Source organism: Ylistrum balloti, unplaced genomic scaffold, assembly GCF_031769215.1.
Source record: "Ylistrum balloti isolate Yb309-2 unplaced genomic scaffold, AGI_CSIRO_Ybal_v1 Utg369758, whole genome shotgun sequence".
NCBI lineage: Eukaryota > Metazoa > Mollusca > Bivalvia > Pectinida > Pectinidae > Ylistrum > Ylistrum balloti.
Window position 1 is genome coordinate 968,157 of NW_026781958.1, and position 22,508 is coordinate 990,664.

At 36.7% G+C, this 22,508-nt stretch overlaps 1 protein-coding gene across 2 annotated transcripts in view; it reads right to left on the bottom strand.

The window, feature by feature from the left end:
- Positions 1 to 1,417: 1,417 nt before the first annotated feature.
- The window catches only part of LOC132543537 (alpha-mannosidase 2-like), a 32,017-nt gene continuing 10,926 nt past the window's right edge, over positions 1,418 to 22,508 (bottom strand). Inside the window, exons 1-2 of one of the 2 annotated variants that reach the window (XM_060207053.1) lie at positions 17,585 to 17,666; positions 1,418 to 6,582 (exon numbers count right to left, since the gene is read on the bottom strand). In XM_060207053.1, coding sequence (XP_060063036.1) covers positions 3,296 to 6,582; positions 17,585 to 17,612 — 3,315 coding nt within the window. In that variant the 5' untranslated portion in view covers positions 17,613 to 17,666 and the 3' untranslated portion in view covers positions 1,418 to 3,295. Of the gene's footprint in view, positions 6,583 to 17,584; positions 17,667 to 22,508 lie in introns of those variants that run through there. The other variant, XR_009553974.1, reaches the window with a different exon arrangement.

A 22,508-nucleotide genomic window follows, 5' to 3' on the forward strand; every position in this document is an offset into this window, starting at 1 on the left:
TCCTGCTCTAGCAACCTCTCCCAGAATGCATCATGTTCCCCTTATGTGCTATAAGGTGCCAAAAGGGTCAAAAGTGCCCTTTGGGAGTGATTGGAATGGGGTATGAATGGATTTTGGTATTATTTTATATGGAGTTTTGATTACAAATATTTACAAAAATATTTCATTGGTGAATCACTTTCTATGGGGCACTGTTTGACTTTTGATTCCATTTTATGTGATATCGGTAATATGATGAGATAATATCACTATAATGAATAGGTGATGTTACCTCTAGCCATTCCATTGGTATTATCACCATTTCATAAAAGTGGTATCATCTGATTGTTTCAGTAATTGGTAACATCACTTTAACAAATTTATGATATTACTTGTACAGCGATTAAGTGATACCACTGATCCACTACAGTGTTATTTGTCAACTGTTCAGTTTGAATTGTTGATATCACTCTAATCTTCACCTAACTTAGTGCCACTGAAAGCTTTATAAACTGCCAAAAACATTGTATGTGAGAAATATCACCATTCTTTGTGGCGACTGATTCACTATATCAAATTGTCGATATCACTTCTATGAATTCAAACTGAAATGGTGACATCACCACAATGAATTGATGATATCCAAACCACACATTAATGATAAAGAGTAAAACAGTACCGCATAAATTTTCACATTCAAAACTTGTAAAAGCTGATTCAATAGTGTTGAAATCATGAAAATATATGATATATACCACTTTTAACCTGGATTATAGAAATATGATGTCCCAGTTAGTCTTAGCTTCTGAAATATGATGTCCCAGTTAGTCTTAGCTTCTGAAATATGATGTCCCAGTTAGTCTTAGCTTCTGAAATATGATGTCCCAGTTACTCTTAGCTTCTGAAATATGATGTCCTACTTAGTTTTAACTTCTGAAATATGATGTCCTAGTTAGTCTTAATTACAGAAATATGATGTCCTAGTTAGTCTTAACTACAGAAATATGATGTCCTAGTGTCCTAGTTAGTCTTAATTACAGAAATATGATGTCCTAGTTAGTCTTAATTACAGAAATATGATGTCCTAGTTAGTCTTAATTACAGAAATATGATGTCCTAGTTAGTCTTAATTACAGAAATATGATGTCCTAGTTAGTCTTAATTACAGAAACATGATGTCCTAGTTAGTCTTAATTACAGAAACATGATGTCCTAGTTAGTCTTAACTACAGAAACATGATGTCCTAGTTAGTCTTAATTACAGAAATATGATGTCCTAGTTAGTCTTAACTACAGAAATATGATGTCCTAGTTAGTCTTAACTACAGAAATATGATGTCCTAGTTAGTCTTAACTACAGAAACATGATGTCCTAGTTAGTCTTAACTACATAAACATGATGTCCTAGTTAGTCTTAACTACAGAAATATGATAGTTAGTCTTAACTACAGAAACATGATGTCCTAGTTAGTCTTAACTACATAAACATGATGTCCTAGTTAGTCTTAACTACAGAAACATATATCTTGATTACATAATCTGGTTTATGAGACAGATTTGAATTCAATGTAGTTAATTGTGGATTTCAGTAAAAATCATCATATAAGAAAGTTGATATAAACTTCAAGTCATTAAATTTCTGTGATCTTAATTAGAAAATGTAAACTTTGATACCCTTAAGTTATAGATAGCAGCAATACTTGTACCACTGCTTTATCTTTTTAAAACGAACATTTCAAAACAAGAATCAGAGAATCACATCCACGTTTCGAATTTACACTGATGAAGCTTTAAACAAGATAACACAGCTTTCTTGTAAAATAAATCATATGTACAAAATGTGACATTTATCTGTACACATCAACAACAACAGCAACACAAACATTTTCAGGAATTCCTAGGGCACAGGGACATTTTCTTGTCTAATATTGCTTATTACAATGACACATTGTGCTATGGCCTTGAGTTAGTTACTCTATACATACATAGCAGTAATTTTATTTTAGCAATGAAAACATTGCACTAAAAATATGATGGCACTAATTGTAGTTTCTGCATGTTATATACCAAGCAATCATTGTGGATGCACTAATTCATCGCTGCATGGATTTGCTATATAATGCAATAAAATTTGAATGTACCTATTTAATTCTGTTTATGTACACGAGGATATATGCACACACAGTCGAGGTACTTTTAATTAGCCTCATTAATTATCTTCTAGAAACCTGAATAGCTCATGCAGTCAAACAACTGCAAATAAGGAAACATGAAATTTTTGTAATTAATAGTATTTTTCTGAATTCTTATTGTTTTTCCTAATTTTGGCATTTTTTATCAGAAGTGGAAGAGCCCAGTAGGGCCTTAAGATCTCGCCTGTTTTATTTGTTAATACTTTTAAGTACAGTGTCTATTAAACATGGAATGCAAAACTATAAAGGCAGGCAAAATTCTATCGTGAGAATCTTTTTATCATCATATGTACATCTAAGCCATTTTGATCTCGTTGGATTTGGTTGATCTTTTTAGTGGTCGAGAGACCTGTCAGCCAAAGGTACAAGTTAAAGAAATAAAAGAACAGATCAAATGGTCGCTGTTTCTTATGGTAAGAACAAAGAAGATTAGAAAAGTTTGTTTTCAAACCATTTCTGTGAGAAGTAGTTCTCATCAGAGAGTTCACTTTTGTGGTTTAGATCTGTTAATATCATGTTTTGGTTAATATCACAATCTGGTCTAACAAATGGTACATTACAACTCTTGTTTTTTTTAATCAGGCTGACCACTCAACTTCAATAAAGTTACTGAAATTAAAGTAAGGATAAGGGTGTTGGTATGTCTCTCCTTGATCTACACTACAAGTACACTGCTCAATTTTGATATTCACTTTGAAATATTTACCTTTATTCTCCCAATACGTCCAGGCTCCTTTCACCCACAATGACTACATCTTTAATTTGACTGTCATGGTGTATTAAATCTCTTTGGCTGCAAACTAAATTTCAGCCAAAGGAATCAAATACATCATTGTCTGCTCTAGACCAAATTAAGCCAAATAATTTTAACATGAAATGTTTTGCTCTAATAATGATTTAGAGGAAAATTTGTCACATCGACACTGGGCCATAGCATAAACTAATTGAGTTTGTCTTGTCAACAACAGTAATGATGGTATTGTTTTATCCTACTTTTGAATTAAAATGGTATTTCATGTTCATATTTTGTCATAGAATTATATTAAGAATGATACACATACTGGTAAAAATCTATTATTTTATGAACTGGAATGGTTTGATTAGTGTTTTGTACCGATTCAAGGTCACAAGGTCAATTTGTAGGAAGAGATCTCCATAGGAGGTATAGGAAGTTGGGAATGTGGGTTCCAAGTTCTCTTCTCATGCATGTGAGTGAGAGTTGTCTCCCTTATGCTGTCCACAGGTAGGTCCTTTAAAAGTGTACTAATTGTCACATTAGAAGCAAGGGAACACTCTGTGCCATCTGAGGGCAGGGAACACGTGTATCCACTACGATGCAGCACTAAACTTGTGCCTTGGTAGTCCAGAACCTCGTTAACAAGATTTCGGAAACTAACTAGTGTTATATCACATGGAAAGGGGCCCTGGGAGGGGGTGAACACACGGGCCAGAATGTCTGTATTGACTTGAGTGTACATAGACACAACAGGCTGTTGGAGGGCCTCCCCTATTGATAATGCCAGCAGTGAAGGGAATGTCATGACCCCTGGTTTTGCTGGTTGGGGTTCAGTAAAGTGTTCTATTTGTAAAACAAATTTACTGAGCGTAAGTTTATTGTCTTCCACTCCCTCACCAAGGCCTCGCTCATCATCATACAATAACTGTCTCTCCAGCATCACTTCAAGTTGCCCCTGTTGGAGCCCTGCCACACCATGAGGCTGGCTGGAGTGCAGTGTTAGACGATTATGTTGGTCCTCAAGTACAGCCATGCTTGTCATCGGGTAATAGTTGGCCTCTGTACGCAGTTTTGTATCTGTGGAACGACCGATCAACTGGAAGCCGTTTTCGTCTGTATAATACGACAAATCAGGATTTTTTATGTTAGTATTGAACCTCATAATGATCTCCCGATCGTGAAGCTCTTGTGAATACATGTTGATGAGATTCATTATATGAAGGCCACGCCCCTGAGGACCGGGATGGTGGTACACTTGAACAAGGTGCCGGATGTGGCGATATATGACTTCTACTTGTGACATGAGTGGACCTCGTGTCACCCTGATAACAGGTAGTCCCTTCAATGAGGGGCCAGCGCCCTCTGCTGTAGGGTAGAAGAGATATGCACCACTACCTTGTGATGTATATTGAAGAAACTCGAGTTGAAGAACTGTCACATTTCCTGTTGCTTTGTTCTCAATCTGTTTAAGCATTCCATCCTTGGGACTTATTTCAGCTCTTAAAAAGTCATTTTCCAAAATGATAGGTTTATGAAAGTGTTTAGAATCCCGAGGTCTATTCTGATAGAAGCGGGCATATGGTGGCACAGCTAGCAGTTTGGTATTATAGATTGTGATTTCTGCTGGGAATGAATTGTCCTTTGTCACTTTATCTACTTTGTACAACAAAAGTGTTTCAATTGACAAGGGAGATAACTTTTTGAGAAACACAATTTCGAAAACACGTTCATGTACAGCGACCGTAGAGTCCCAGACGGGGTTGATCTGGTGAGGAATGATTTGGTTGTCCGAGTCATGAAGAGTAAGACGATCCGAATTGACCAGTAATGACCACATTTCTGTTCGCTCATGCATGGAGGGATTGTACAACATCACCTTAGTGCCAAACTCGACGACTGCAATGACCTGTCTGCGTGGGAGTGACCTATGGTCAGTATATAACAAAGCTGGACTGAGGATGAGAGGTGATTCCAAACGTCCCTGTGTTAACAGCGTCTGTGTTGCGATTGTCAGTACCTTTTGAGTACTGTTGTATGCTGTATTTAGAAGGCGCTCAAAGTCCTCAACCACATACGCTTTAGAGGTACCGGTGATCGCATCATGATGAAGAAATACGCCTAAATTACGTCGGGCTTGCTGTAAATGTGTGGCGGTTTCATGGTAAAACTTAAATGGACGATTCCACTTTTTCATATATGCTATCGTGAGTGTAAACAACATTTCTGCAGCCCTCAAGTTTGCCTGAACATCCCTCGAAAACTTTTTATCAAAAGGTCGTGTTGTGAAATATCCAGACCAATAAGCATTATTTTTGTCAGAATATGGAAAGAAATCACCACTAAGAGATGGGAACTGTTTATCAGGGTTTTCTTGTTTTAATTTTTCTTCTGATTTTCTCACAGCATTGAAGTAATCTGATAGTGTTCCAAATTTGATATCAACATTCCATTCCTCCTTCGTGTTCATGTACTGCATAAGCATGTCGTAATTTTGGTATTGTTGATCCCATTCGGATTCACGGTCGTAACGGAAGTCATCGCCAAGCGGGACAAGGATGGTGTTATATCTATACAAACTAGCCTTCGATTTATACTGTTTGTACAGGGCTGTAGCAAGAACCTCAACATTTGTAACTGTGATTGGTTTTGAGAAGCTTCTCCGGGCGAGACTCTCGGCCTGCCAGAAGTCGAACATCAAACACACGTCAGGGTTGGGACCACAAGTGTGCTTAGTGCCATACAACATATAGGGCATCGTGTGGCACAGGATGTCAGTTTTTTGAGAGGAGTCCCAAGCCTGACGCCATTGGAATTCTAAACTTTTATTTCTTGCTAGAGCAGCTTTAGTGGATTGATGTATGCGCTGAATAACCATGTTATCAAGACCAGCACTTTTCCACAGATAAGGCATTGTGCCAGAATGTCCAAACGGGTCAATTGACCAGCTGTTGACTGGTTTGGTATGGAGATTTTCACCGAGCCACTGGTGGCCTTCCATCAACTGGTCAATGACTGAATAATAGTGTGTGCTGGCTTCATCTGGCATCACCCAGCCACCAAGTACGATCTCGAGCTGGCCACGTCTCACGAGGCGGCGAACCTGAGCTTTGACATCATCGTCAAGCTCATTCCACCACATGCTTAAAAACACTGTTTCTGCCCAGACAAATGTCATGTTAGGGTAAATCCTTAACTTAGCCACCATGTTGTTCAGAATATTTTTGGTTGAGACTACATAGTACTCCTCCACGGTTCGTTGCCATCCTGGGTCATTGTGGCTATGTGGCACCACAATAACAGTGAGTGGCTCATTAGACTCCACAGTGTCTGTTGGAATGATATACTGGCCGTTGCTTTTCATGGCGTAGGAGGTGTGGTTTTTCAGCGTCTGTGTTGTGATGGTGGTTGTGGGAATAACCATACCCATGCCCTGGCAGACGTCGTGTGACACTGACCTTAACACCCGACCATGGTATGGTGATTCTCGATAGAGGGGACGGTTGCTCTGGCCTATGTCAAGGATGGCCATAAGCTGCTGTGTGTTGCCAAGGACGACCAGGCCCAGCACAGCCACCAGGCCCAGACCAGCCACAATAAATAGCCGTTGTTGGAACTTCATCCCGCACTCATGTTTCCATGCCAACCAACTGTCGGTCACCAAAGTAGAGCTCAATCCTACAACAGAACAAAACAATATTCTGTTCAGCAAACTATACACAGAGTGAAAGATAGACTTGTACAAAGCCAAATTAGAATGATTGATTTGCATCACATGTATTGTAATATGGAAATGCAGAGAATTATATTTGTCTAAACAAAATACCATTGAGAAAGCATAACTACATGTCACAATAACAAAATCTATAAAAATAGATAAAAGGATTTTTTTTTAAAATTGAGGGAGGAGATCTCTAGTCAAAATAATAAAGCTGAACAAAACAGAAAAAAAATGAAGAAACAAAAGATTTTTCCAACTATTGTTGAATCAAAATGCAATTCACAATAAACATACAACATGTCTGGGTGAGCGAGACTATGAAGTTTCAAGGAAATTGTTAAAAAAACAAAAAAAAAAAAAAAAGGGCAATAACTCTTCCAAAAACATTGATCCATCAAGAAAACACCTTCATGTCATGGTAATTATGTGTGAAAGAAATTTATCTGAAACTAGAAGCAGAGGAATCTCCAGACAAATAAATGTTACAACAGACGGAGAAAATGCTATACCAAAGTTATTCACCCTGACAAAATTTTTAATGGTTATATAAAACCAGGACACAATGTATTGTTGATAAGATTGATTGAAATTCCTGATTTCTTTTCAGTTATATGAAATGAAACTTCCAACTACATCCCTTCATATATTTTAAAACAAATTAGAAGTGTTGTGATATTGTGTGTTCACCATACAGTGAAACCTATATGTTTTCTGATAAGGAATCTTCGACAGAAATATACAGAGAGGTTTTGTTTAACACTTGTATTTAAGTTTCTGGTTAAGCAGAATGACAAGCTTGTTACATACACTGATTCTGGTGTATGAACCAGACAGAAAAGATACTGTAGGTATGAAAAACTCCACAAGTTTTTTAACCCATGAAACACTGCTGTGAAATGGGTTGAAATATGAGTCACACCCTAGCGTCTGTTCATAGAAATCACTTATCTCCCCAATAAACTTAAAGATTTAACTGTCATAACAAATGTCACTCAAAAAAGATCACAGAAATAGGTAATGGGTAACAAACTGGATAAGAAATGGAGTTATGTGTGTTAGTTCCACAACATGGCAAAGTGTGATTATCAATTTAAAACTTAGACTCTCTAATACATTAGAGATGTAACATAGCAGATGATTGGTCACTTGTTTCCATGTTACTACAATACACTACTGGTTTCTAATCTACCTGTGAGCCCTGAATGGGCTGTTTAAATGGTCAGAGACCCAGACAGGTCTTGAAAATGATGTCATAAACTAAAACATGAACCTGAAAGGAAAATGAAATTTTGTCTCATTTTGAATCTTCCCGACATCACTATTTCTGAGCACAGTAGCCAAGGGACCTTAAATTAATGAATGGTGCATGCAACAAAAATCAATGTTGTTCAGTAGCCTATATAAATTAGAAAGGTCTCCAGCATGGTCTCCAGTGTTCTACACTTTATCATGAATACATGTTATGAATATCTATCTCACTGGTTCTACATCATCAGCAAAAGTCATGACATCAAAATCGCTATATTAATCAACACCACTGGGACAGCTTCTTATCAAAGAATCCCCATATCTCCCTATTTTCAAGTATATATACTGTATCTGATGAATGGTTCTTATTGGTCGAGACAAATATAAAAATTGTAGCAATTTAGGATGTTTGTTTGCTTCTGATTTTGAGGTCTCATTATAGTAGTTGATGATAACCTCACTGAACACCATGCAGAAGGCCCACAAGATGCAATCATTAAGAGCAATAGGGATAAAGAGACTTGCCAAAGGACACACCTTTTAGAGCAGAGGTAGATTAGGTGACCCCACGGTTCTGAGAAACACGAACCACCTTGTGCAAGGAAACCAACCACTAACTGGTTTCTGCAGGTCACACAGTCCAATACTGCATGAGCTATTGCACCCCTTATTCAGGAACTAAATATATAATCTCAATATTTTCTTTTTCTGACTTCCTATCATTTCAAAATTTTCACTTTGACATTAAAACCCCCATCAAAATAATTCATGAATATTTGAAAGTTTTTCACCATGTTCAAAACATTCCTTAATTGTATACGATATTTTGAGTCTAGTAAAGTCACCAAGCATTCACCAGTACAGTTACCTTTTATGGAGAGTATCCATCTTAATGTATGAGTTAAAATTTCAGTCCTTTTTTTTGAAAATCACAATGTAAAATATCACATCTTTTCTTATCTCAGAAGTAAAATTGTAAATAAAATCAATTGACAGTAAATAAGGTGTAATATTTTTATCTAGAAATTACTGCCATCTGTTAGGACATTACTTGCAGGTGATATAACAGAAATATTTCACACAATGAAGAGAAATCCAATATAATTAAAGAAAATTTAGCAATAATAAAAAAAAACTAATGAAAATAGAAAATGGTTTATAAAATAATTCTCACAAATAGTTAAAGCTGTGTGAAATAAACAAGTCTTAGATAAAATGGTTGAATGTCGCTTTTCATCATTAATTAACATTTGTTTGAGAAATATGATTTGTTGCTCTCATCAAGGCTATAGATTCATTTAGTTTGCATTATTATCTCCCTTTTGAGAATTTTTTTATCCTTAAATTGTAAATAATTATACACCAAGCCTATCAGGAGTTCTGCAAACTTGATCCATTAAGATTAGAAATAATACTGGTTGTTATAGAAAGTGTAAGAAATTATTTCTTAGCTACGTAATTGTAGAAATAATATCCGGGTAATAATGATTCTCAAACAGAATACTAATTCATTATATGGAATTGTTTCCCATAGTAAGCTTATCCTATCAAGACTACTTGTCTTATGTTTGGTATGTAGTATTCCTGAGAAGTATCAACAACATTTTTACAGAAATTATAAATAAACAGAGAATTTCCCGGTACAGATGGTTGTAAGAGTTATGACAAAAGATAGTTTCCAGCTGCTACTAAAGTGATATCAAGGTAAACATATACACAGCTAATTCACCAATAATTTCTAGATAAACAGAGCTGTCTGCTCCATCATAACTAGTGATTAGTCAGGATTTACAAAAAGTATTGGCTGCTGCAGAAGTGTTCCTTAATCACAGATTGCCTCCTACATCTGCAATCACAGCTACAGGACAAATGTGAGGTCCCCAAGAGAACCAACCACTTGTGTCAGGCAATCCTATCACCAGTCTGTTGATACACTGGACAGGAAAAACGTGACATACATCAGACAGGAAATATTTACCTATAGAAAATATGATCTACTGAATACAGATACAGGAGAGAGTACAGACAAGATACAGGAGACAGTACAGACTGGATACAGGAGAGAGTACAGACTAGATACAGGAGACAGTACAGATTAGATACAGGAGACAGTACAGACTAGATACAGGAGACTGGATAGAGGAGACAGTACAGACTAGATACAGGAGACAGTACAGACTAGATACTTGAGACAGTACAAACTAGATACAGGAGACAGTACAGACTAGATACAGGAGACAGTACAGACTAGATACAGGAGACAGTACAGACAAGATACAGGAGACAGTACAGACAAGATACAGGAGACAGGACAGACTAGATACAGGAGACAGTACAGACTAGATACAGGAGACAGTATAGACTGGATACAGGAGACAGTACAGACTGGATACAGGAGAGAGTACAGACTAGATACAGGAGACAGTACAGGATAGATACAGGAAAGAGTACAGACTGGATACAGGAGACAGTACAGACAAGATACAGGAGAGAGTACAGACAAGATACAGGAGACAGTACAGACTGGATACTTGAGACAGTACAGACTAGATACAGGAGACAGTACAGACTAGATACAGGAGACAGTACAGACTGGATACAGGAGACAGTCCAGACAAGATACAGGAGACAGTACAGACAAGATACAGGAGACAGTACAGACTAGATACAGGAGACAGTACAGACTGGATACAGGAGACAGTACAGACTAGATACAGGAGACAGTACAGACTAGATACAGGAGAGAGTACAGACTAGATACAGGAGACAGTACAGACTAGATACAGGAGATAGTACAGACTTGATACAGGAGACAGTACTGACTAGATACAGGAGACACAACTGACTAGATACAGGAGACAGTACTGACTAGATACAGGAGACACAACTGACTAGATACAGGAGACAGTACTGACTAGATACAGGAGACACAACTGACTAGATACAGGAGAGAGTACAGACTAGATACTGGAGAGAGTACAGATTTGATATAGGAGACAGTACTGACTAGATACAGGAGACAGTACTGAATAGATACAGGAGACAGTACTGACTAGAGACAGGAGACAGTACAGACTTGATAGAGGAGACAGTACAGACTAGATAAAGGAGATAGTACAGACTAGATACAGGAGACTGGATACAGGAGACAGTACTGACTAGATACAGGAGAGAGTACAGACTGGATACAGGAGAGAGTACAGACTGGATACAGGAGACAGTACTGACTAGATACAGGAGACAGCAACCATTGATTGAGATGTCTATGACACTATAACACTGGACTTGATACGACTGATCCTCCTTGCCGGAATACTTATTTATTTTGTGCCTGAGTGTTTGGCTGAGACAGCGATAAAGACTTGATTTATATTGATGGCTCTTGTGAGCCCCTAATGGGCCCAAATGGTACCACATGGGCTAACCATAGCCCACAAACTAAATTTCATTTCAATCCAGCATCAGCAATACAAACAAAATGGATATATAAATAAAAACATGCTCCACATTTAGCAGTGATAGATTGCCAATCTCAGCTTCAGTATCAACTTGGGTCTTTTCAAGGCTTATTTAATTTCTTGATTTAACATCTATATTCATTACCAAGATCTCTTGATTGATAGAGTTGCTCTGAATCACACAGTTTCTTTCTTAACATTGACAGACATGTCACAATACCAACATATTTACCCATGGTAACCATAAACCCACACCAACTATCCGACCCCTCCCCTTCCTGTTCCTGTCAGTTCCCTCCCTCAGTCTCTCAGTCAGTTAATACCTCCTATCTAGATTTTCTTTACATCATTTTTTTATAATGGCATCTCTTCCTCAAATTTTACTGTTCCTTTTTTGTACCTTATATCTTTTATGTATATCTGTTAAGTACCTCCTTCATTTCATTTTTTCTGTTTTTCTTTCTTTTCACTCATCTCCTTGTTATATCACTTCCCTTATCTATTCTGTATTTCCAACATCCTCTTCCCTAGTCCATTCTCTCTCTCTCCTTTCACATCTTTCCCTTTACACCATCTCATATATACAATGTACACCACCCCCTTTACACCATCTCATATATACAATATACACCACCCCCTTTACACCATCTCATATATACAATGTACACCACCCCCTTTACACCATCTCATATATACAATGTACACCATTCCCTTTACACCATCTCATATATACAATATACACCACCCCCATTACACTATCTCATATATACAATGTACACCACCCCCTTTACACTATCTCATATATACAATATACACCACCCCCATTACACCATCTCATATATACTGAATATACACCAGTTTCCTTTACACCATCTCATATATACAACTTCTACACAAGTTTCCTTTACACCATCTCATATATACAATATACACTACCCCCATTACACACTCATATATACTAACAAGTTTCCTTTACACCACTACACAAGTTTCCTTTACACCATCTCATATATACTGAACTTATACACAAGTTTCCTTTACACCATCTCATATATACAACTTGTACACAAGTTTCCTTTACACCATCTCATATATACAACTTCTACACAAGTTTCCTTTACACTATCTCATATATACTGAATATACACCAGTTTCCTTTACACCATCTCATATATACTGAACTTCTACACAAGTTTCCTTTACGCCATCTCAAATAGTCTGAACTTCTACACAAGTTTCCTTTACACCACCAGTCTGAACTTCTACACAAGTTTCCTTTACAACAGTGAGAATAGTCTGAACTTATACACAAGTTTCCTTTACACCATCTCAAATATATGAACTTCTACACAAGTTTCCTTTACACCATTACACTCATATATACTGAACTTCTACACAAGTTTCCTTTACACCATCTCAAATATATACAATATACACCAGTTAGTCCTTTACACCATCTCATATATACTGAACTTCTACACAAGTTTCCTTTACACCATCTCAAATAGTCTGAACTTCTACACAAGTTTCCTTTACACCATCTAAAATAGTCTGAACTTCTACACAAGTTTCCTTTACACCATCTCAAATAGTCTGAACTTCTACACAAGTTTCCTTTACACATCCATCTCATATATACTGAATATACACCATCTCAAATAGTCTGAACTTCTACACAAGTTTCCTTTACACCATCTCAAATAGTCTGAACTTCTACACAAGTTTCCTTTACTTTACACCATCTCAAATAGTCTGAACTTCTACACAAGTTTCCTTTACACCATCTCAAATAGTCTGAACTTCTACACAAGTTTCCTTTACACCATCTCAAATAGTCTGAACTTCTACACAAGTTTCCTTTACACCATCTCAAATAGTCTGAACTTCTACACAAGTTTCCTTTACACCATCTCAAATAGTCTGAACTTCTACACAAGTTTCCTTTACACCATCTCAAATAGTCTGAACTTCTACACAAGTTTCCTTTACACCATCTCAAATAGTCTGAACTTCTACACAAGTTTCCTTTACACCATCTCAAATAGTCTGAACTTCTACACAAGTTTCCTTTACACCATCTCAAATAGTCTGAACTTCTACACAAGTTTCCTTTACACCAGTGAGAATAGTCTGAACTTCTACACAAGTTTCCTTTACACCATCTCAAATAGTCTGAACTTCTACACAAGTTTCCTTTACACCATCTCAAAAGTTACCGTTACACCATCTCAAATAGTCTGAACTCTACATACACAAGTTTCCTTTACACCATCTCAAATAGTCTGAAATATACACAAGTTTCCTTTACACTATCTCATATATACAATATACACCAGTTTCCTTTACACTATCTCACATATACAATATACACCATCTCAAATATATACTTCTATACACCACAAGTTTCCCTTTACACCATCTCATATATACAATGTACACCACCCCCTTTACACTATCTCATATATACAACGTACACCACCCCCTTTACACCATCTCATATATACAATATACACCATTCCCTTAACACCATCTCATATATACAATATACACCACCCCCTTAACACCATCTCATATATACAATATACACCACCACCATTCCCTTAACACCATCTCATATATACAATGTACACCACCCCCTTTACACCATCTCATATATACAATGTACACCACCCCCTTTACACCATCTCATATATACAATGTACACCACCCCCTTTACACCATCTCATATATACAATATACACCACCCCCTTTACACCATCTCATATATACAATATACACCATTCCCTTTACACTATCTCATATATACAATATACACCACCCCCTTTACACCATCTCATATATACAATATACACCACCCCCATTACACCATCTCATATATATAATGCACACCACCCCCATTACACCATCTCATATATACAATATACACCATTCCCTTTACACCATTTCATATATATAATGTACACCACCCCCTTTACACCATCTCATATATATAATGTACACCACCCCCTTTACACCATCTCATATATACAATGTACACCACCCCCTTTACACCATCTCATATATACAATATACACCACCCCCATTACACTATCTCATATATACAATATACACCATTCCCTTTACACTATCTCATATATACAATGTACACCACCCCATTTACACCATCTCATATATACAATATACACCATTCCCTTAACACCATCTCATATATACAATATACACCACCCCATTTACACCATCTCATATATACAATATACACCACCCCATTTACACCATCTCATATATACAATATACACCAAAATCCTCTCATACATATACCTGCAATCACCCCCTCTATTCACTCTACAACCTTCCTTTCAATACCTCACATACACGTACCTGTAATCATCCCCTCCCCCCTCTATTCCCTCTACAACCTTCCTTTCAACACCTCTCATACATATACCTGTAATCATCCCCTCCCCCCTCTATCCCCTCTACAACCTTCCTTTCAACACCTCTCATACATATACCTGTAATCATCCCCCCCCAATTCCTTCTACAACCTTCCTTTCAACACCTCACATACACATACCTATAATCACCCCATCCCACTACTCCCACCCCTCAATGTCCTCCAATAACCTTACCTGTTATCACCCCCTCCCTCTACTCCCACCCCTCAATGCCCTCCAATAAACTTACCTGTAATCACCCCCTCCCTCTACTCCCACCCCTCAATGCCCTCCAATAAACTTACCTGTAATCACCCCCTTCCCTCTACTCCCACCCCTCAATGCCCTCCAATAGACTTACCTGTAATCACCCCCTTCCCTCTACTCCCACCCCTCAATGCCCTCCAATAGACTTACCTGTAATCACCCCCTTCCCACTACTCCCACCCCTCAATGCCCTCCAATAAACTTACCTGTAATCACCCCCTCCCTCTACTCCCACCCCTCAATGCCCTCCAATAAACTTACCTGTAATCACCCCCTCCCTCTACTCCCACCCCTCAATGCCCTCCAATAGACTTACCTGTAATCACCCACTTCCCACTACTCCCACCCCTCAATTCCCTCCAATAAACTTACCTGTAATCACCCCCTCCCTCTACTCCCACCCCTCAATGCCCTCCAATAGACTTACCTGCAACACCCTCTTATACATATACCTGTAATCTCCCTCACCTTTACTGCCTCCCCCATCTGCAACCCTCTCTTATACATATCTTTTATCAGCCTTCCCTATCTACAACTCTCTCATATACATACCTGTAATCTCCCTCACCTTTACTGCCTCCCCCATCTGCAACCCTCTCTTATACATATCTTTTATCTGCCTTCCCTATCTACAACCCTCTCATATACATACCTGTAATCACTCTGCCCTCTCTACTACTAAATCTCCCTCTCATCCAAGTCTTGTACATCAAGTCTCATCCTTCTCCCTCTCTCAATCACCACTACCCCTCCTCCAACAGAGCAAAATGGGGAGGGGACATAACTCCCCCACCCCCTCCCAGCTATAAGCTTCTGACTTCCAGTATCTCTCAAGTCTTGTCAGGATTTGATCTATTCGCTGACAGAAAGTTTGAGCATTTATGATCACATAACACATATGGATTTGAAATGGTGCCTTTAACATTCCCAGTCAATGTATTAGCAGTGCTATATACACTAACACAGCCGATAAGTCTTTCCGTTTCCTATATTTCAGAGGTGCTTGCCTCCAAAAGTGACAGATATTTTGTACAATATACTAACCAGCAGATACCAAGGCCTCACCAAAAGATTTAATGGTTTCCTGGTCCTGATTATACAACCTTTGTAAGATGTCCAGTGTTCGTTTACTACTCTCTATAAATTTATTTGTTCCTTTTAAATTTTCTCCATTATTTTAACTACATCACTGCGAGCCAAAGGTGTTAACAACGATACTCTTCTTGTGAAGAGCATGTATGTTTGTAACACCCGTGAGTTCTGATTTTGGTAAAACCACAAATGTTGTGATAATTTGATGAACATTGTCAAAATTTCCTTGAAATTCCATACCAGTATACATGGTGGGTTTCTGACAGTATCATCCACCACATGAACTATTGTGGTTTTACATTAGTTTCTGTAGAGAAACAAAACGAAAAAAAAAAAAAAAAATACACAATGATAGGTTTGCTTACTTGGTGATTACACTTTATATTTTGAGATGTTTTTAACACCACTGCATTTTCTTCTGTAGTTATTTTCTGGTTTCAAAAGTTAAGTCCATAGCATGAAAACAGCATATAAAGTAGCTTAATAGTCACTTAGATCTACTGTATCTAATTCTAAATTTGTATTACAAAGTACGGTATTAGAATTATAAATAAAATTAAACTTTATAATTCTGGTCTCTCGGATATGTCTGTTTTCACGAGTTTCAAACAAGGGGGAGACAAGCTTTAGTAAGAATTTAGCTGAGTAATTCTTTACAAAATCTTAGAGACTGGTAGTCAGTCTAGGTGCTATTCACATGTAATTGAAGAATATGTCATTTTTCGGGACTTAAAAAAAAAGTGAAGTCTTTCTGAGATAAATTGTCAAAGTGAATTGGCAGAAAATTCATAAAAAAAAGGAACTCAGCATATAAAACAGGCGTTGTCAGCTGTTTGTCCTTATTACAATAAAACATGTGATCGCTAATCCCTTGAGAAATACATGACATATAAATGAGCTCGAAGTTCCTCCTTATTGGCTATAAATATTTAGACACCATGCTTTAAAATGAATTTTAACAAATTTCTAAGGGAAATGAATTTTACATTCCAGATTATCCTCTTCTGAACATACATATTTTTCTTTTTAAATCATGAACGATGAATTTAATGTAACACTTTTCTGATATAAACAAAATGGAATATATATATATATATATAAGTACATGGATATATTTAATACTCTCATATATATCATAATTGTAAATTTCTCTGAACTGATTTCCCCATCAAGGCATCAAACACTTGCTTTTGACTTCATCTCTTTGTGAATTTTATATAAAAGATCAAATTTGGAATTTTTTTTTTTCAGTTTTAAACAAAAAAAAATTCATAAACTCTAAAACTAAAGTTCTAAGCACAAGTACAAAGAAACAGAACTGTCTTTTTTGTGGCAAAGTAGAAATATTGAAATGTGGGAGAATATGACTCAATAAATCTGGACAATGAAGTAAGAATATAGTGTTAAACACAAACACATTAATAAATATCTTACACTCACTACCATATAACATATTTTACCTGTTTTCCTGGTTTTGCTTCTCTTCATCGTTATGTGTTAAAATCCCAAAATACACTACACAAATGAATGTTTTGGGCTACGTGAGAGCCCCTGGGGAAGGGATACACTCTGGACTTTGAGAATACACCAAATCCCCTGGCGTGGGGAAAAACTTGTGACCTGAGGTTCTCAGCACAGAAGTTAAGTCAGGAGTCATAAACACTACTGGGTAGGAATTAAACACTAATTTGCAGAAATAACCTGAAATGTTTGAAGTTTAGAAAAATCCAGTGCATATTTTTTTTGGTATAATCCTTACTCTATCCCACTTCTAACATCAAAGTGGTTCTGCAACTGTCCCCATAAAGTATAGGAGTGACTGGGTCTCTCTCCTTTACACTTGAGTCCCTCCCGACAGCCTATCAGGGACTCGGGTTTATTTGACTAAGCTCAGATTCCCAGTGCTGCGGTACCTCCCCACTAGCTTGTGTTACCTCTGTTACTATGACTGGGGGCTGTCTGTCAACTTTGACAATCCTTCTCCATTAGTCTGCCCTGATTTTTCAACACTATAATTTAAACAGTAGTATCACATAGTGTTTACATTTGTAGTATGGGGTAAGATAGTGTTGTGATGCTCAAGGCCTGATTCCTATCAATCTCCACTTCTTATAAACTACTTACCCTTAACATACATTTCTCCTTCAATCTCTCCATCTTGTCCCTACCATTAACAACCAGCCCTTCTATTGCCCTTATCCGACTTTCTCTCCCTACCACTAACAACCAGCCCTATACTTGCCCTTATCCAACTTTCTCTCCCCACCACGAACAACCAGCCCTTCACTTGCCCTTATCCAACTTTCTCTCCCCACCACGAACAACCAGCCCTTCACTTGCCCTTATCCGACTTTCTGTCCCACCACTGACAACCAGCCCTACACTTGCCTTAATACCCAAATGTCTGTTTCTGACCCCCATGTACTTTATCCTGAAGTTGGAAGGGGCAGCTCCCCCATGCCCTTTTTCCAACCGTTTTGCAATGACCTTTTTGTCCTAAAGCTCCACTCTTCTCTAATAATCATCAACATTCCGCTCTTAAAATACCTTAAATTTGAAAAATGAAGATGTTTTATTAATATGATGAAAATATTTACCGTAAATATATAAACCAAACTACATCAATATTTTTCTTTTTCTGAAATAACAATGAACCTTTCATAAAAAAGTATCATTTCTCAAGAAATTCAGACACTTATTTCTATAACGTAATATATTCAATCCCAAGGTGAAGGTTACATCAATTATCAGGTTCCGAGGTGAAGGCCACAAGATAATTAAGTAAACAAGAATATGTTTTAATGGTAGCTTATCTTGTTTCTCCTGGCAGATTTGTCAGACAAATTTTCTGGTGTGAAATGATGAAACTCACATTGCTGTGCAGATGCTAAATGTAGATATGTTGACAGATCTGTTAAGTAAACACACAACAGCAAAGTTTCACATAACCTCAATGTAATATTAGAAGGAAGAATCAGGCAGAAAAAAAAAAATAAATTCATCATTTTACAGAAATTGCAAAAAACAGCAAGAAAATTATTGAGGATCTTCATGGAAAAAACAGTGTCATATAAACAATTAATACAGAAAGGTCAGAGGTCATACATGCATGATGTATGATGTGCTTGTGGGGGTCTGGCAAAGTGTGAAACGAGACAAGACAAGACTATATTATCCTAAAATCCATAGTCTAGCACCTTGTCAGACTGTAACCGGATAAACCTAGAAATTGTTAATAATCATCCCAACATTTGTGCCTCAATTTACTCCAAAGGTGTGATAACGAATGAGACTTTCAATTCCTTTTGTGTTTCCTAATTAATGCATTGTCATTTGAAAACAAAATTTGTTCATTTTTTTTGTAAATTGATATTTTCAAGAAGACATAAACCAGCGAATTGTGAAAATTAAATTAACCTAACAATTTCTCTTACAATGACAAACATTGACAAGTTTAAAAGTATAAATTTTATAGGACTTTTCTTAGAGACTTTGTTGTATCTCTATGTAGATTTTCTCTCAATCCCATTTTTGCCTTCTATCTAATTTTTTATTTGTTTTTTGATAGAAATTCTATTTTCAAGCCCTTCAGAGTACAATTGTCTGTGGTGTGCTTTCAGCCTGATTGAAAGTGTCACCGTTTCTTAAAATAGTAACAAATTCTGTGCCCTTTGGGATTTTAAGAATGAATATTTTTTCCTAATATGCAAATATCTTTCCTGTTACAAAGCAGTCCAAGGAGAAAATAATGAAAATAAAATGAAAGATAATTTGTAATATTTTGCATGATAATAACATATGTTGATTATCGGAAGTTGTGGATGGTTTTTAAAGGGTTTGTTAAGACAAATTATTCCACAGACAAATGATTGGCACAACATCAAAAACAATCATCCAAATGGTTTCCTCATCGTATATTCCATACATCTAAAGGAAATACACAGCCATAATCATGTAATATTACCTAAAACTCTATATTTTTTTTTTGCATTCCTACAGCAGAGAAAGACGACGTGAATCTACTGATGTTAATATATGTAAACCATTTCATTCATTTTAGTTACTGGTATGGCAGGATTATACCAAGTTCTACTCTCACCAAATTGCAATATCACAAAATGCAGTTAGAAGAGTCTTCTGTCCTTACAAGGAAGTAATTCAAATTGATGGAAAAAAAAGAAAAAATTGGAAGTCATTATACATTCAACAAGGAAAGGAGAAATTACTTCAAGTTGAACTCTGAAAGTTCAATAGATTCAAGAGGCTATTACAGAATGTTACCTCCCTGAGATTAATAACGGTGTGGTGCCACCATATACCGTAGAGGCCCTAACGTAATCGTGTGTTGGAATATCATTGTGCTTTATCCAACTGTTTGTGAAAGAAGTAAATGAGTTAGTCAAAAATATTTTCCTATATATAATTACTTTAAAAAAATTTTCATCTTTGAGTTAGAAAATATAGATATACCTGACAAAAATGTAAATGTAGCACAGAAAATTAACATAACAACTCCCACATTCCCCCCACCCCAGGTTATGCCATAGTGTGGCCACTGTCATCTTCTCATTAACCAACATGCCCAAGGTACTGATATCTAACCTGTTACATTCTGGGAAGAAGGGCTACCAAGTTAGTTCAAATATGACCCTGACCCACTTTCATGGTCACTGAAGTCAAATGTTTTAAAGTATTCAAATAACTTCTTCTAATAAGTAGCCAATTCTTCTGTGACCCAAGGTGACGGGGTGGGGGAAATATCTTAAAATCTTCAAATGATTTCTGGACTCTTTATATAGTATGCTGGAATGAAAGGCTGCCGCTGCCTTTGTTTTGCAAATGAATATTCTTGGTGCATTTTCAAGGGCATGATCTTCAGTAACAAAGAGGCCCAGAATGATAATGGAACAGTTGAATGCTGGTATAAAGGGCAACTGCCGCACATTCAAGGTCACTTAGGTCAAATGTGCTAAGAATTTAAAACTTCTTTTTAAAAACCAATGAGCTCTTGGTCTGGGTATTTGTGTATTTGGGTAAGTATGCTTGTGTAATGGACTTTCAAGTTTGCACTGACAGGAAAGTAACATTTAAGTCTTGTGTTTGTTCCTTTGTCATGGCTAGACAAAAATAATGGCAGAAACTGATGATTTATTTTGTCTATATGCCATAGCTTAGGAAATGGTGTGTTGCAGTTCACATAAAGATGATGAAATATTAATATTGAAACATTTAAATTTTATTTATGAGTAAATTATGTCCTTGTAGAACATCTTACCGTATTTCTTTGACAATAAGCCCATGTCTGGTAATAAGCTCATCCACATCTATTGCTCTTCAGTAGAATTACAAAGAAATTTGATTTCATCATCATGCATTAAGCCCATCCCATTCCCATGACTTTAGATCTGAATTTGTATATTTGTGGGCTTATTCCAAAATTATTTTACCTGAGACAGAGTAACTTCCCTTGACTGTAATCCCTAGATCATATAACATTGCATTAATGGAGAATTGATGAAAGTGGTGAAGAGATCTGTGAAGTAGATAGGATGGTGTAGACTTCTGACAAACAACAGATTCAAGGACAGATGTCGATCTTATGTGTCACAATTATAGTTACAAATTTAAAAAAAAAAAAAAAAAATCTGTTTTTCTTTTTCTTTTTTTTTTCTTTGTAAAAATCCTGAGCTTTCATTCCTAGACCTAGATAAGTGTTTCTGATATTGCCATTAAAATTCCAATGTTGTCTATTGATTGACATCATGTATTGATGAGTATGTTTTGCTCTGTAGATGGTATGAAAGCAGTATAAACCTTCAGCTTTTTTATTGTTTATATCATTTCGTAAATGTTGACATTCATGTTCATACACATGAAACCATGCCGGAAATCCATACCAGGACATGTCATTCCAACAAACATAAATTGCTCTACAGACCTCGAATTCATCTGAATTTTTAAACTGGTTCTTTTAGATATTCCTAAATATCAAAAAAACTCTTTTGATATTATGTGCATGTATTAAATATTTCATGCAATAAAAACATCCCACATATATCCTACACTACACCTCCATACAGATGTAGGCGAGAGACTGATAGGTATTATTTTAGCTGAGGGACTGTTTGGTGATATTTTAGCTGAGAGACTGTTAGGTGATATTTTAGCTGAGAGACTGTTAGGTGATATTTTAGCTGAGGACTGTTAGGTGATATATTAGCTAGGAGACTGTTAGGTGATATTTTAGCTGGGAGACTGGTTGGTGATATTTTAGCTGAGGGACTGTTAGGTGATATTTTAGCTGTGAGACTGTTAGGTGTTATTTTAGCTGGGAGACTGTTAGGTGATATTTTAGCTGGGGGGACTGTTAGGTGATATATTAGC